The sequence below is a fragment of the Eubalaena glacialis genome, chromosome 16 (assembly GCF_028564815.1).
Source record: "Eubalaena glacialis isolate mEubGla1 chromosome 16, mEubGla1.1.hap2.+ XY, whole genome shotgun sequence".
Lineage (NCBI taxonomy): Eukaryota > Metazoa > Chordata > Mammalia > Artiodactyla > Balaenidae > Eubalaena > Eubalaena glacialis.
The window spans coordinates 72,020,605-72,034,629 of record NC_083731.1 but is presented as its reverse complement, the minus strand read 5'-3'; the positions used below and the strand labels follow the sequence as shown (position 1 = coordinate 72,034,629).

The following is a 14,025-nucleotide window of genomic DNA, read 5'->3' as shown; positions in this document are numbered from 1 at the left end:
TAATTCACATGCCATGCAATTCACCCATTTAAAGTATACAACTTAATGGTTGGTTGTTTCTTTTACAGGGAAAAAAAGACGTGACCCAGATATTTAACAACATCCTGAGACGACAGATAGGCACTCGGAGTCCTACTGTGGAGTACATTAGTGCTCATCCTCATATCCTGTTTATGCTCCTCAAAGGGTAGGTGCGTGCTTTCCTTTAAAGTAGGTTTGAGTTTAGAAAAGTTGTTAAAAGTAATATATAGCATTAGCCTCATTTGAGAAAACGATCCCTTTTGGATTCATATTTGCCACGCTTGAAGTTAGCCCTCCAAATCTATGTCTCTGGGATTACTCAGGCTGCAGCAAAATCCTTTCTAAATAAATTCCCTTCCATTTACTGCCTCTCTTTCCTCCACTTTCCTGTTATCTCTTCCTATTACATTATTGCTTGTGCTTTCCAATCTGCCCTTTTTCTAGCTGCCCACTTAGCCTCTTTGCATAAGACTGAATCCCCTCATTACACAAATACACACACACACACACACACACACACACACACACGATATCCTTTCAATGGCTAGCATCTACTATGGTGACATGCTTCCACGTGAGGATAGAATAAATATCACTGTATGTATATGGGACCACAGGGCAGCCAAAAAACTAAAGTCTGGTCAGATAATAGAATTCCTGATTATTACTTTTTATGTGTACTCATTTACAAATGTTTCTTGGGCATTTTGAGGCTACTCCAACTCCTAAAACCAGAAATATGGATGTAGAAAGGCTTGGGGATAGCAGACTATCTTTTGTCTCCCCTTCTCTATCTTTCTACTTTACCATCTTGAACCTACTGTGCTCTTCCATACCTAGTCCATCTCGTCTGTGTTCAATTCCCAAATCCTTTCTTGTACATTTTAAAACATTTTATCGTATCAAAATAATACATACCACATAGTTTAAAAATCAGAAATATCAACAAACATCAGCTCTTTGCCTCTTCCTTCTCTATTCCTCAGTCCCATTGCCCAAAGACAACCACTTTCATCTTTTTTATTTGTTCAGCTGGTATTTACCTCTATATTATCAATAATGGGCTTTTACTAACTTTTGATTTACCAATTTTAAAAAATATCTTTTAACTTTCTCATAGACTAGATGACAATTTAGTATTTCCACCCCCACTGTTACTCCATTTTCCTTCTCTTAACCCTCCCAATATACTTTATCACAATTTTTTATTTTATTAGTCACATTTATATTATTATAGCTATATAATTATTATTCATTGTTGAACAAAGTAGTGTACTATAATTACTTTGTTTTTTAGTACGAAATATTGTTTTTACTGGAGAATTCAGTCTTTCAGTTCTGGAAAGGGAAATATACTTGTATCACGTATTAGTTAGGGTAGGCTAAACTTATAACAAACCTTAAGCTTTATAACAAATGGACCCCAAAATAGAGTGGCCAACTGCAAGATAAATTTATTTCTCACATAATAGAGAAGAACAGATGTTCTAGGTCAGCAGGGGTTCCTTCAACATGTGCTTCCTAAGATCACTTTGTTGATTGCCATTTCAGCCCACAAGAAGGCAAAAATACTTGGGAGAATTTATGAGCCAGGCCTGGGAATGGCTTGCATTACTCGCACTCACATTCCATTTGAGAGCACTTAGTCACTTGACCTCTGAATTCTTAAGGAAACCTGAGAAATGTAGTTAGTGCCCAGGAAGAAGAGGAGCAAGGATTTCTGTGGACAGTTAACATTCTCTGCCACATACTGTTTCTTTGAAAATTTATTCCCTTCTATATTCTCTGTTCTCACTTTCTCGCTCTCCTATTAGTCAAAGTTAAATCTCTGGGATTGATTTCATATCTCTTCTATTTTCTGTTTCTTTGTCTTTTTGTTTTACTTGTCAGAAGATGTTCTTTTTTTTTTTAACATCTTTATTGGAGTATAATTGCTTTACAGTGGTGTGTTAGTTTCTGCTTTATAACAAAGTGAATCAGCTATACATATATATATCCCCATATCTCCTCCCTCTTGCGTCTCCCTCCCACCCTCCCTATCCCACCCCTCTAGGTGGTCACGAAGCACCGAGATGATCTCCCTGTGCTATGCGGCTGCTTCCCACTAGCTATCTATTTTACATTTGGTAGTATATGCAAGTCCATGCCACTCTCTCACTTCATCCCAGCTTACCCAGGAGATGTTCTTCATTGTATCTTCCATTGAAGATAAACTCTACTGAATTTTCCTTTCAGCGACCCTATTTTTAATTTATAAGAGCTCTTTTTTTGCTCTCTGATTATTCCTGTTTCTTGTCTCTTACACTTCTTAGCTCTGCGACTTTGGGCAAGTCACTGCACTTTTCCAAGCCTCAGTTTTCTTATCTATAAAATAAGAGTAAAATTTGTAATATTACCTTTGCCTAAAATAATGTTGCGTTATATGCCTTTGACTATACATTGTCAGACCGACCTGTGTGTTCAGTCAGGGTTCTGCTATTTACTTGCTAAGACCTTGGGCAAGTTACCTGACTTCCTTAAGTCTCGATTTCCTCATTGTAATATGAAGACAATAATAATACCTACTTCAGTATGTCATTTTGAGTCTTTAGTGAGGTAGTTCTTGCAGAGCATAGTACCAAGCACATGGTACTCAGTACTCAGTAACTACTAGTCTAAAAAATTATTATCCCTATCCCTCTTAAGAGCTGCAGTTCACATTGAGATATATGTGCAATTTTAAACAAATACAATTAAGACCATACCCAAGTGTCAGAATAATATTATAAAGGGAAGTGTTTGTTTCTAGCTCAGATAAGATCTACAAAATGTAATGGGTTATGATCTGCCCAGCTGGTCATTGGTGGATAAGGCTGGAATGATCAATTTGTACCCCCTTCTGGAGATTCTAAAATGTTAAGCTAAAGCATTTGACATTATCCTGTAGGAAATGGGGAGTCACTGGAGAGTTTTGGAAGAAGAATATCAGATTTGTGTTTCAGGAAGTGAAGATAAATAAATAATCATTTAAAGTTAGTTTGTAAATAAATGATCCCTTGAGAATGCTAAAATGTGTTGTCCTAAAAATATATTGGAGAGCCCATCAGCTGATGTGGAAGAGAAGTTGTGTGGATGGTCTAAAACAGTATCTTCCATCGTGGGGTCGTTATGTGAAGGATACACGCAACTCCACGGACTTCATTCCTGGAGTGGTAATTATTTGTTTGGAGGATCTCCTTCATGTAGCTGCTGTCACTGAATAGCAGTCACAATAGAAAAATAGGAATTGTTTATTTTAAGCATAACTCCCTCAAATCTGATTCATCAGGAAAGTTTTATAAAGCGTCTTTCCATATCTTCTGAAAAGTTAATAATTAGTTTAGTTTGTAAGGCTAAAACTGCTTATTAATTCATCTATTAGGGGTCTACAATAATAATAGTAATAATAGCACTAATAATAGTAAGTATAGTAATTGTAGTAGTTAACATAGTACTTAGTATATGTCAGGCCCTGCTTTGTATTTATATAATAGTCCTGTGGGTAGTTATTGTTGTTTTTGTTGTTGTTATTTTTATTATACCCATCTTGTAGAAGAGGATACTGCAGCCCAGAGAGGTTAAGTAACTTGTCCAAAGTCACATAGCCAGTATGCTTTAAACTCTAGTAGTCTGACTCCAGAATCTGTGCTCTCAGAACAATATCCAGCTTTCCAGTCTTCAAGCAGTTATAGTCTACAGTGAGCAGAGATAACTCATTACAACTCATTGTTGTTTCTTTACCAGTATATTCTATGGGAGCACAGATGAAGAAGCCATCACCTCTGCTTGAGATGTCAAAAATGAAGCAGGTCTTAAAGTAGAAAATTTCCAAATAGACACAGAGAGTAGAAGGATTAGGTACCTCCCATGCAAAGCCACAGAGGCATCAAATTGCACAATGTGTTTGGAGGATGATAAGAATTCTGATGCAGCTGGAACCTAGTGTGAATGGAAAGTAGGGATGAGGATAAAGCTGGAAGGGCTAAGACCAAGTTATGAAGAGTCTTTCATAAGTCTTTCAGTCCTACCAAGGAGTCTGAATGTTATTCTAAAGGCAACATGGAACCATCCAGGGACTAGATGTGATGAGTTCTGGTGGCAGTATAGAAAATGGCTTGGAGAATTGGGGGTCTGAGATTCCAGCTTGGAAGAGTCCAAGCAAGGGATAATTAGGGCCAGAACTTTAATGGTGATATTGGGGATGAAGAGGAGTAGATATTTTTATTTATTTATTTTTCTTTTCTTTTTTATATCTTTATTGGAGTATAATTGCTTTACAATGTTGTATAAGAGTAGATATTTTTAAAATGTTTTATTTTTTCTGATTCAAAGTAATACATGTTTATTATTTAAAAATTCAGACATTTTAACACAATATTGTAATTCAACTATACTTCAATAAAAATAAATCTTAAAAATTCAAACAGTTTAGAAATCTATAATATAGAAAGGGAGTACATACCATAATCCTTCCCAAAGAAACCATTATCAACAATTTGATGATGACTCCTCTGGTTTTTATTCTATATTATAATGATTCTTCTTTTATTTTTTAACCCAAACTTTAAACTCATTGCTTCACATCCTGTTTTATAGATACCATTTATTGAGTGTTTGCTGTGTGCCAGGTATTACATTCAACGTCTTACGTTATTTCATTTAATCCTTCTAACAATACTATGAGGACTAGGTATTATCCTTACCATTTTACAGATGAGGAAGTTGAAACTTAGAGTAAGGCTATTGCTCAAGGTTATAAATACAGCTAATAAGTAACAGAGCCAATTTTTCAATCCAGATCTGATTCTAAATCCCATCTTCTTAACCATTAATACGTCCTTAATAAGATTTGAAGCCCTTCAGATAAGAAGGGAGAGGTAATTATAGAAGACCCTGAGGACAGAGTAGACAGGAAGCCCTGAACGGAACCACTGCACCTGAATCAGCTTTACCCATTACCATCTTCTAGGTTAGCTTGAAATGCTAGAGGTTTAGCCCTTTGTTAAAGATCAGCATTTTTACTCAATTATCTCTTGTAAAGTTGCTTGAAAACTGGGGACATAATTCGATTGGTGCATTCAGACATCGAACAGTGATGTCATTTAGGTAAACAAATGGGACCTAATTAAACTTAAAAGCTTTTGCACAGCAAAGGAAACCATAAACAAGACGAAAAGACAACCTTCAGAATGGGAGAAAATATTTGCAAACAAAGCAACTGACAAAGGATTAATCTCCAAAATATACAAACAGCTCATGCAGTTCAATACCAAAAAAACAAACAACCCAGTCAAAAAATGGGCAGAAGAGCTAAATAGACATTTCTCCAAAGAAGACATACAGATGGCCAACAAACACATGAAAAGATGCTCAACATCACTAATTATTAGAGAAATGCAAATCAAAACTACAATGAGGTATCACCTCACACCAGTCAGAATGGCATCATCAAAAAATCTACAAACAAACAAAAAAAAAAAAACAAAAAAAATCTACAAACAATAAATGCTGGAGAGGGTGTGGAGAAAAGGGAACCCTCTTGCACTGTTCATGGGAATGTAAATCGATAACAGCCACTGTGGAGAACAGTATGGAGGTTCCTTAAAAAATTAAAAATAGAACTACCATGTGACCCAGCAATTCCACTACTGGGTATATACCCAGAGAAAACCATAATTCAAAAAGACACATGCACCCCAGTGTTCATTGCAGCACTATTTACAAAAGCCAGGACATGGAAACAACCTAAATGTCCATCCACAGAGGAATGGATAAAGAAGTTGTGGTACATATATACAATGGACTATTACTCAGCCATAAAAAGGAACGAAATTGGGTCATTTGTAGGGACGTGGATGGACCTAGAGTCTGTCATACAGAGTGAAGTAAGTCAGAAAGAGAAAAACAAATATCGTATATTAACGCATATGTGTAGAATCTGAAAAGATTGGTATAGACGATCTTATTTACAAAGCAGAAATAGAGACACAGGCGTAGAGAACAAACATATGGATACCAAGGGGGCAAGGGGGGTGTGGATGAATTGGGAGATTGGGATTGACATATATACACTATTGATACTATGTATAAAATAGATAACTAATGACAGCCTACTGTGTAGCACAGGGAAGTCTACTCAGTGCTCTCTGGTGACCTAAATGGGAAGGAAATCCAAAAAAGAGGGGATATATGTATATGTATAGCTGATTCACTTTGCTGTACAGTAGAAACTAACACAACATTGTAAAGCAACTATACCCCAATAAAAATTTAAAAAAATTAAAAAAAGAGAAGAAATGCAAAAAAAAAGAAGACTAGACAGTGGAGTCAGATGATGAATATGGCTCAAGATGGAGGTCCGCATTATTCTGTTAGTTGAATTGCTCTTTGAAATTATCTCAATTCTTTAAACATGTTAGTAAGAACATGTCTCAACAGAACTAAGTGCTTTGCCACTACTATATATAAAATGATAACTAATAAGAAACTACTGTGCAGCACAGGGAACTTTACTCAATACTCTGTAATGACCTATGTGGGAAAAGAATCTAAAAAGGAGTGGTTATATGTGTATGTATAACTGATTCACTTTGCTGTACCACAGAAACTAACAACATTGTAAATCAACTATACTCCAATAAAAATAATAATAAAAAAAGAAAAAGAAAAAAAGAAAGAAAGAAATAAAAAAAATGATGTCATTTAGGGATATGATAGTAACATGCTATACTGGACCTAAGTCTAACCATAAAGAATGTAAGACAGAAAGAAATTGATTCTTGTCCATCAAGGAGAATCATTTGGATATGGGATACAAAACATGGTAAAAGTATTTGGAACCCAAATTTTATGAAAAGATTATTAAAAAGGACTTTCTCACTTCAAACGAACTTTTCTCCTGGCCCATGCCAATGACATTTCAGGGTACTGAGAGAACTTGAGAGTGAGGTCACTAAACTGCTCTCAGTGATCCATAAAGAACCATTGCCAGTGGAAGATTTTCCAGAAGTCCAATATTAAAATAATAAATTTCTCCTAATAATCTTATTTTTAAAAATTTTATTGCAAAAATTTTCAACCATATACAAAACAAGACAGTACAAAGACAGTACCCATCTCCTAGCCTTAACAACCGTCAGTATTTTGCTGTGTTTATTTCATCTGTCTTCCCAACACCCCTTCCCTTGTTTTTTCTTTTTTTTTCTTTTCTTTGACTGGAGTATTTTAAAGCAAATCTCAAATCTCATGTAATATCATCGTATCAACCCTAAACACATCAATACGCATCTCAAAAATAAGATAATTTTTACATAACTACAATGTAATTTTGCACTTTAAAATTAATAATAATTCATTAATAACTAATACCCAGTCCGTACTCAAATTTCCTTGATTGCCCCCCCCCCCGCCAAATTTTAGTTGGTTTGTTCAAACAAGAATTCTAATAAGGTCCACTTATTGTATTTGCTTATAATGTCACTTAAGTCTTTTTTAAGTCCCTTTTCATTTAAAACAGCACCGTCTCCCATGTTTATGCCATTGACTTGTTGAAAAACTGAATCAGTTATCCTACATAATTTCCTTTATTCTAGGTTTGTCAGATTGCTTCATTGGAGGTTATATTTAAAGGCTTGATTAGATTCAGGTTCAGTTTTATTATGGCAGTCATATTTTGTAAGTGGTGCTGTGTAGTTTGTGTTTCATCACATCAGGAGACATACATTTAGTAATGCTAAGACTTAGCAATGAGTTCAGATGGTGGCAGCCTAATCCACTATAAAGTTCCCCATCAACCACACTTAATTGTTTTATCATCCATTGATGAACATTGCCTGATTCAGTCATTTTGTTAGGGGTTACAAAAAGGTGATTTTCTAACTTTATTATTCCTTGTGTATTTATTGACTGGACTAGTTTTATAGAGAATAATTTTCCCTCTTCCACCACAATTTAATTAGTCTGAAGTACAATCCATACTGGAGAGGAAGAATAAATGCCTAAGTCTTTTCCTTCAATTATCAGTTTAGAAAGTAATAAATTGTTAACCTAGGAACTTCCATTGGTGTCCATTTATTTCTCTCTCTCTTTCCCCCTGTCTTTCTCCCTCTCCCCCTTCTTCCTCTCTTCTTCTCTCCTCCTTCTCCTCACCCCTGTATCCCTGGAGTATCATTATGAACTAGTGGACTTAGTGTTTTTTCATACATCTTATATAGTTGTACTTTTAAAAAAATTTTTTGATGCTTGATTATCTGTCTGTGGCCTCTTCAAGTTGATCCATGTCCTTTTGATATCACTCCCATTAGTTTGTGAGAGTTTCCTTGCTTTCTGGCCCATCTTGTACATTTTCTAACACAGACCTGGAATTAGCCATTTCTACCAAGGACTCTTGCTCCTTTTAGTTAGAAATGGTTCTTAGGGACTATAATCTGGATGCTAGGGATGCTCATTGACATTGGATTGTTATTGCTTCTAGACCTTTTCAGTGGACAGAGTTAGCTCACTATTTTTAAAGTAAGCAAATGTTTCTAGATTAGAAGCAAAACTTGATTATACTGAGGAGGCCAAGTGTTTGCTGAATGGCATTTTACAAAACTTTTCCTAGAGCTGGCTGACCTTGTTTCTTCCATCAGTAACAACAAAAGTCATTTTTCTCCTTACATAATATAATCTGTGTTCTTAAATTGAGATATTCTTGCACAAGCTCTTTCTCCTAACCATTTTTTGTGTAATGTTTACTGTAGCTCACTGCTAGATGAGATCATTTCTCTTACACTTTGGCTTTTATTAAATTTGAAACAGATCTTACACACTGTTATTATTTGAATAAGCATACATATAAAGTAGTGTGCTTTCTCCACAATGACACAGTTAATTATATAGTCCGGACTATATGATCCAAACTACAAATCAGCAGGAAGATATGATTCAATTCTATAAAATAGTGATTCAACATTCATTGGATTAACCTTTATCAGCAACCTGCCATTAAGTTAGTTGTTGTGGAGAGCATAGTGATTTATCGTGGTCTTTTGTCCTTGAGACCCTTATCCACAAGTAGAATAAAATAGATGAGGTAAATATTGATTCTTTACCAAACCTAAGTATATTAATGTTCTTGGGATTTGAAACTTAAGGTAGGCTTAACTTATGGAGCACTTCTTTATATAGTAGGCAATAAACTATCAAAAGTCAATATCCTAGAGGGTAGTCAGGTTGAAATGATGTATGTGAATTATAAATTCCTTAAAGGTACTGAGGAAAATTAGGACTTTCCTTATATATCCCAATATATTCCTAACTTTAAGAAGTTGTCATCTCAGAGAAATGACAGTTCCACTCTTGGGCACAAACTACTAGGATGGAATGACAAGTGTTCTGACCCAGAGTAGCATCTTTTAAAATATTCTCTTGGTTCTCAAGAATAAATAGTCAGTGCATCACAGATGATTCCAATAAACTTCACCAAATGAAAGAAAAAAGAGAACTAATTATACACAAAAGTTGGAGTAGAAACTTTTTTTATAGATAGTTTCAGTTTGACAATTGAATTAAGAAATGAGAAAACATTGGCTAGAGATCATACAGCTTTTTCTCTAAGCCAAAGTTTGTGTCTCATTAGAGTCCTCTAGTATTAAGAATTTTAATCAGAGTTTGAAGTTTATTAAATTCATTATATGCCTTTGTGAAAAGCATTATCCTAGGCACTCTTCGGAGACTGGGGTAGGGATGGGGGAAGGTAACAGTAAATAAGACATAGGCACCATATGGAGGAGAGGAGAAGGTAACAGGATAAGTAAAACATATCCTTAGCAATTAAGTTGTTTGTAATGAGGTAAAGAAAACAGATTTATAACAATTAATTGCAATGTACTATAGCGCAGAATGAGAAAAGTGCTAAAGTAGAATTACAGACAAGCTGTTGTAGGAGTATGAAGGAAGATATGAAGTATGAAGGGAGAGTGATTCTGAATGGTAGGTGACTGGAAACACTTCAAGGAGGAGGTGGCATTTGAACTAAGTCTTGAAAGATGAGAGAGAATCTTAGAGGTGGAAACTTAAGGAGAAGGGCATTCTAGGTTGAGAGGATGGCGTACCCCAAGGAATTAAGGGATGTGATGAGAGATGAAATTGAAAAGTTAAGTTTAAAGCAAAATTATGAAAGTCCATAAATATCTTACTAATAAGTCTGGATTTTAATTGTCTGCCCCTTAGGTTCTTTCTCTGAGTCAACAGTCTTCATTTTATATTCTCCTAAGTACTCTATTAATAAATGATAGTGTTTTTCTCCTTCACATTTCAGAAAACGTACCCATCTTTATAACATCTTTAATAAAACCCACCTTATAACTCTTCCATGCATGCCAATAGGCTGATTTTCAAATTCTTATGATAAGAGAAATTGCTAACACTATAAACTGGCATTTTTTAATATTCTGCAAAGAATAGTGCCTATCTGAATATATTAGCATTTAATGTTAATATGAGTTTTTCAGGGAATATTCAGATGATATTTGTGAATATTATTCCACATAAAAATGGGGAAAAAATGAATAAATACCACACTGGTTTAATGAATTCTGTCAAATACCTTTCTTTGCTATTTTCCCTACTGTATTTATAAATCTGATGTTGCAAAGTAGCCTATTTCCTAAATTGTGGGAAAGAGATTTTATTCTTGATTCTGAATTTCATGTGAATATTATTTTATTATTCTTGAATCCTCAATTTCCCTCACCCCAAATTTATTCCTCACCCTACCCCAACTACAACATCTACAAGTTTTGTTGACTCTTCCCCTGAATAATATGCATGACCTGCCCACAGTCCTCTATTCTACTACTGCCACCCCAATCCAAGCCCCCATCATCCCCAGCTGGGCTTCTGTTCCTCCTACTAGCTAGTCTCCCTGCTTCCACTCTAGCTCCCCAGCTCATTCTTCCTTGTTTTACAAGATTCTCCACAGGTAGCCAGAGTGATCTTTTCTAAAGCATATGATAGACTGTGTTAATTGCTTTCTTTAAACTATCCGAAGGCTTCCTATCACACTTAAAAATGAAACTCCTTACCTTGGCTTACAAAGCTGCTGGTTCTTTCCTTGGAGCCTTTGCACAGTTAGTTCCCTTTGCCTGAATGCTTTGCCTCTTCTCTGACCACTCAGTCTAAAGTAAAGCAAATTAAGTACACTCTATAGTGTACCTATTTTGTTGTCTTCAGTTTCACAGCACTGAAGTATATGTAATTATCTTTTCATTGTTTATAGTCTGTCTCCTCCCCCACCAGAAACATTTGCACTAAACTGTGAATGCTAGGAAGGCAGTGACCTTGTCTGCTTACTATTCTATCCCCAGCATCTGGAATAGTGCCAGGCACATTGTGGATATTTAGTGGGCATTGAAAGAATGGTGTTTGAATGAACTGTGACAAATGGTATCTATGCTTCCATTAACAGCAGTATTGAAATGGTTCTTTTGATACCATTAATATTATTTTGTTAATAAAACAACATAGTTCTCTGTTTCTCTCTTGTTTATGCTTTAGATATGAAACCCCACAGATCGCCTTACGTTGTGGGATTATGCTGAGAGAATGTATTCGACATGAACCGCTTGCCAAAATCATCCTCTTTTCTAATCAATTCAGAGATTTCTTTAAGTATGTGGAGTTGTCAACATTTGATATTGCTTCAGACGCCTATGCTACTTTTAAGGTAATTTTTTTCTGAATCGGCTGGGTTATTTAATTTCAACATTTAGTCATTTGGCCTCTAAGAGGCAGTTTAACTTTTAAAAGCAGAAAATTGTATTCCTTAGGTCAGAGCGTAGCCAACTGTGTATGATGTGGATCATAAGAGGATTCAGTAAGTAGAATGCAATTAGACCCGTCTGTCACATTGTGGAAAAAGCAACTCCAAATGCTTGTCATAAGCTCATATGGGCTTATGAAGAAGACAAAGACACAGAGTAAGGAAGAAGAAAACCAGTGAGAAGAGCAAAGAGTGAGGGAAGGAAGGAAAAGAGGAGGAAAGGGCAGAGGACAGACTCTAAGGAAGTTGGCGGTGGGTGGAGGGAAGAGGAGCAGCGAGGGCAAGAAACATGGACTTGTGCTCAGGGTGTTGAGAAACCCCAGGAGCCTTCTCTGTTTCATAGGCGACAAGTCTCACCTGGCAAAACAACAGTTGTACAGTGGCTACAGATGAAGCCCCCAAGAGTATATCTAGAACACATGGTAGGAGGGGCCTTGGTGCATCAAATAGGAAGAAGGACATTTAACACAAAGGATGGTTCCATTTCTTTCTAGCAAATATCTGTGCCTAAACAACTGAGGAGATGTTCTCTATTAGTAGCTACTGTAGTGCCATTTTTTTTCCTTTTCTATCTGATGACTCTGTGCTGTCATGGAAACAAGTTAGTTCCTTTTTTAAAAATCCATAAATAAGACTTCACAAATAACTGTAAACATAGAACAACTCTAATGGAGGGGGAAGATCAAATTCAATTGAGCATTTATTTTTGAAAATTTCCCCAAAGATTTTTCAACATTTAATAGAATAAACTATACTTGATAATAGTGTCTTGCATCATATGTTCAGCTCAGTTTAATTTTCAGCACAATATTGAATCACAAAAATAAACTATGGTGATTTGTACATGAGCATATTTTCCGTTGAACTTAAGTCAAGTCCTTGAAAATCTAAATAACCTTAAAAAGTTTCCTAGTATGCTACTGATATTGAAAATGCCTATGTTCTATATTTTACCAAAATGCTGTGGTTAATATAATGTAATGACCGTAAGTCACTTTTTTTTAAGTAGCTGGTTTCAAGGGGATTTGTTTACTTGGTTGGCTGGTTGGTTTGGGCTTTTGTTTTTAACTTCTTAGGCTTAACCTTTTTTGTTTTGAACTGCAGGATGACTACTGCCCAGTTAGTCATTGATGTTTTCACATTGTTGGCTTATGTTTTTGTCATGGTATTGTCTACAAATTGTCCTTTCCCAAAAAAGATTCCTTACAACCACAATCTCTTTCACCTCTCCCTCTAAGAATCGACATGATAAGAAGTGGTATGAATTCCATCTCTCTCTGCACCTGACTTGCTATATGTCCTTCATCTGTGAGATGAGGAAAATAATCTGTTTTTGCGGAGTTGTGAAGATTAGAAATAACGTATGTAAGGTGCTCGGCACACTCTCCAGCACGTAGTAAAAACTCAATAAATGCAGCTGCTGCTGGCTGATGTAGTATCGTGTCTCTGCCATTGCATGTCTGTCTCTGTCATTGCACCCCGAGTTCTCCCAAGCTGTGAAGAATTCACTAAAATATCAATATCAACATTTTTTTAGCATGATACTTAGACTATGCAGAACGTAGCCCTGTCAAAACAATTGTTATGAGGTGGGATGAAAGAGTACACTATTTCGAATACTTTTTTTAAACTTTAAATTCTTTAAAATTTGAACTTTATTTTTCTTGGCAATTTTCTGCTTTTTCCTTTTTGGGTGGGATCCTAGCAATTTTTCTCCCACTCAATTATTTGATCTATAATAATGCAACATCTGTATTTGTCTATGTATTATGTTTATATACATGTATTATGTTATGTATGTCTGTATGTGTGTATATATATATGGTATAATCCCTCCAGTTTTGTGCATACATTTATTATGTATATAAATTGGAGGGTGTATCTATGTATATATAATGTATACACACTCAAGTGTAAGAGTGTATGTGCATGAATCACTTATTGGCTGTATCATCATACACGTGTGCTGGAGGAATTCTACCCTACCATATTATATTTTCTATTATCAGATTTTAAAGTTATTTTTTTCCCTTAGAATTTGAAGGAGCTGCTACTAACAGAACCCCCTCCTTATTCCTCTTTCTTTGGTGTAACACTAATGTATAGCGAATGGAAAACCTTTCCAGGCAGCACTCATCTGCAAAGTACTCTTTCCGTTGCCACCATCACTGTATGTGCAGGGC

At 35.6% G+C, this 14,025-nt stretch overlaps 1 protein-coding gene across 4 annotated transcripts in view; it reads left to right on the top strand.

The window, feature by feature from the left end:
• CAB39L (calcium binding protein 39 like) overlaps window positions 1-14,025 on the top strand; it is a 95,089-nt gene that overhangs the window by 58,954 nt on the left and 22,110 nt on the right. For all 4 annotated transcript variants that reach the window (XM_061170667.1, XM_061170666.1, XM_061170665.1 and 1 more), the window contains 2 exons: window positions 69-187; window positions 11,578-11,746. In XM_061170667.1, coding sequence (XP_061026650.1) covers window positions 69-187; window positions 11,578-11,746 — 288 coding nt within the window. The remainder of the gene's footprint in view (window positions 1-68; window positions 188-11,577; window positions 11,747-14,025) is intronic.